This window comes from Cephus cinctus, unplaced genomic scaffold (genome assembly GCF_000341935.2).
Source record: "Cephus cinctus unplaced genomic scaffold, Ccin1 Ccin1_scaffold3207, whole genome shotgun sequence".
Taxonomy (NCBI): Eukaryota; Metazoa; Arthropoda; class Insecta; order Hymenoptera; family Cephidae; genus Cephus; species Cephus cinctus.
Window position 1 is genome coordinate 1 of NW_014334505.1, and position 2,050 is coordinate 2,050.

At 48.2% G+C, this 2,050-nt stretch overlaps 1 protein-coding gene across 1 annotated transcript; it reads left to right on the plus strand.

Moving 5' to 3' along the window:
• Nucleotides 1-298: 298 nt before the first annotated feature.
• Nucleotides 299-1,402, plus strand: LOC107274507. Its single transcript, XM_015753724.1, has one exon. The coding sequence runs from the start codon at nucleotides 299-301 to the stop codon at nucleotides 1,400-1,402; it is 1,104 nt and encodes a 367-aa protein (XP_015609210.1).
• The last annotated feature ends 648 nt before the right edge of the window (nucleotides 1,403-2,050 follow it).

Below are 2,050 nucleotides of genomic sequence, written 5' to 3' on the forward strand. Positions count from 1 at the left end.
TTTAATTTAGTTTTCTTTTTCTGTGCGTGCGTGAAAATTGTCGTGCGAGTCGTTGATATCACTGCGCATGCGTGTTACAGCTGTTCTTATCAATTCCAATCGGTCAGCTGTTAACGTGCTTGTCGGTGTGTTTACGTTCGTCTGTTTTGCCTAACTATAATTATATACAATAACTATATACAGAGACTAATGCAGTAACTATATACAAAACTATATTATCTGCCGCCTACCAAACTGCCTTATCGGCTGTAAATGGTTGTATGATTCTGTCACCTATTTACAACTCCTTCATGCACCCATGCCTGCTTTGCACTGTAATGCGTGCAAAAAGTTCATATCCGTCACCAAGGCTATTAAGTGCGCTAGTTTTGCTTGCAACGCTTATGCTCATCCTTCGTGTCTGACTGGTGGGTCCAACTCGGCTCCAAAATTCCTGTACCTGCGCTGCAAGCCCTGCTACTCACCGTTGCCATCTTCTGAAGATACCGGCCGCTCGGCAGACAAGATCACCACACATACTCGTCTTTCGGCCCGGACCAACATGGATAAATCTACTGCTTCTTCGTCAACTTCAACGTCTGCCCAGTTGACCTCCTTAACCGCACTGGTGAAAGATGTTATGGATGAGCTTAAGAGTCAACGTACCGACTTAAGAGAACTTCCTATCATAAAGGGCATTGTGTCTGAGCTTACAGTGACCACGCAGGATATGGCCACTTCTGTACAACAGCTGGCACTTGACATATCAGCCATGAGCACTAGATGCAGTTCTCTTGAGGCAGCTAATCTTTCCCTGGTGGCACGATGTCAGACTCTCGAGGAGCATAATACTGCGTTAGTACAACGTGTTGACTCCCTTGAGGAACGACTTTCTCGGGATCCTGAACTCTCCTCTGATGATGGTACTGCTCTCAAAGCTCAGGTCGAACATCTTATGCAGCGTAACCTTGACACACAAATAGTTGTCACTGGGCTTCTTTCTGCTCCTGATGTTACCGTTGAGAGGACCATTGAGCTCCTCGCTCGCTCCTTGGGCATTGTCACTAAGTCTGGCGACGTTGTGGATGCCTTTCGCCTACCACCCAAGGCTGGAGGTGCACCGCCACTCATAATTCGCTTCGCTACCATTTTCATTCGGGACTCATGGATCGCTCAGAAGAAGAAGAAGCCTGTGCTTTTGGCCTCGGATATTGACGCGTCTTTACCGGGTTCTCGTGTGTATCTCAATGAGCGTCTATCCTCTGTCAAGCACAAACTCCTCGTCGACACCCGCGCCTATGTGAAGCCTCACCGTCACCTCAGGGTCTGGACACGCCACGGCTCCATCTACGTTAGGAAGGACGGCGCCACTACCTCCCTAAAGATTGAACACCGGGATGACTTCGCCAAGATACCGATATGATGGCCAGCTTCGCCGCAATCCGCTCCCGCTTCTCGCCTGCCTACCGGGATCAGTCTGTGCCACGTCAATGCTCAATCAGTTGCTGCTCACATTGATGAGTTCCGGCACTATTTCAAAAACCGTTTCTTCCACTGCATTGCTGTATCTGAAACGTGGTTTAAACCACACACTCCTGACAGCGCTGTGAGCCTTGACGGGTACTGTCTGTTTCGCTGTGATCGGATCGGGAGAGGGGGCGGCGGTGTTGCAATTTACGTTCACGACTCCTTAAGTGCAAGCCTGCTAGAAACCTCCGGAAATGAGTATTGCTCTAAACCTGAGTACATTTTCCTGGATGTGGTCGTTCCCAGTGAGTCGCGCTTGCTACTGGCTGTTGTGTACCGTCCACCTAAAGTTGGCTATCTATCTGAGTTTGAGGCTACCTTCTCACGTCTCTCCTCATCCTATACTAGTCTTATTATTTTTGATTTCAATGCCGATCTTTTGACTACGTCCTTTGATAGCTCTCATTTGCATTCATTTATCACTGGTAACGATCTCCATCTTGTAGAATACTCAGCAACGCATCACCTTCGCGACTCTCATACATGGCTCGATCTTTGTATTGTTGATGATGCGGTGAAATTGTCTGCGTCTGGTCAATCGGCT

Excerpts from the sequence above, each read along its gene's own strand:
- LOC107274507 (XM_015753724.1), top strand. The coding sequence starts at position 299 with ATGCCTGCTTTGCACTGTAATGCGTGCAAAAAGTTCATATCCGTCACC.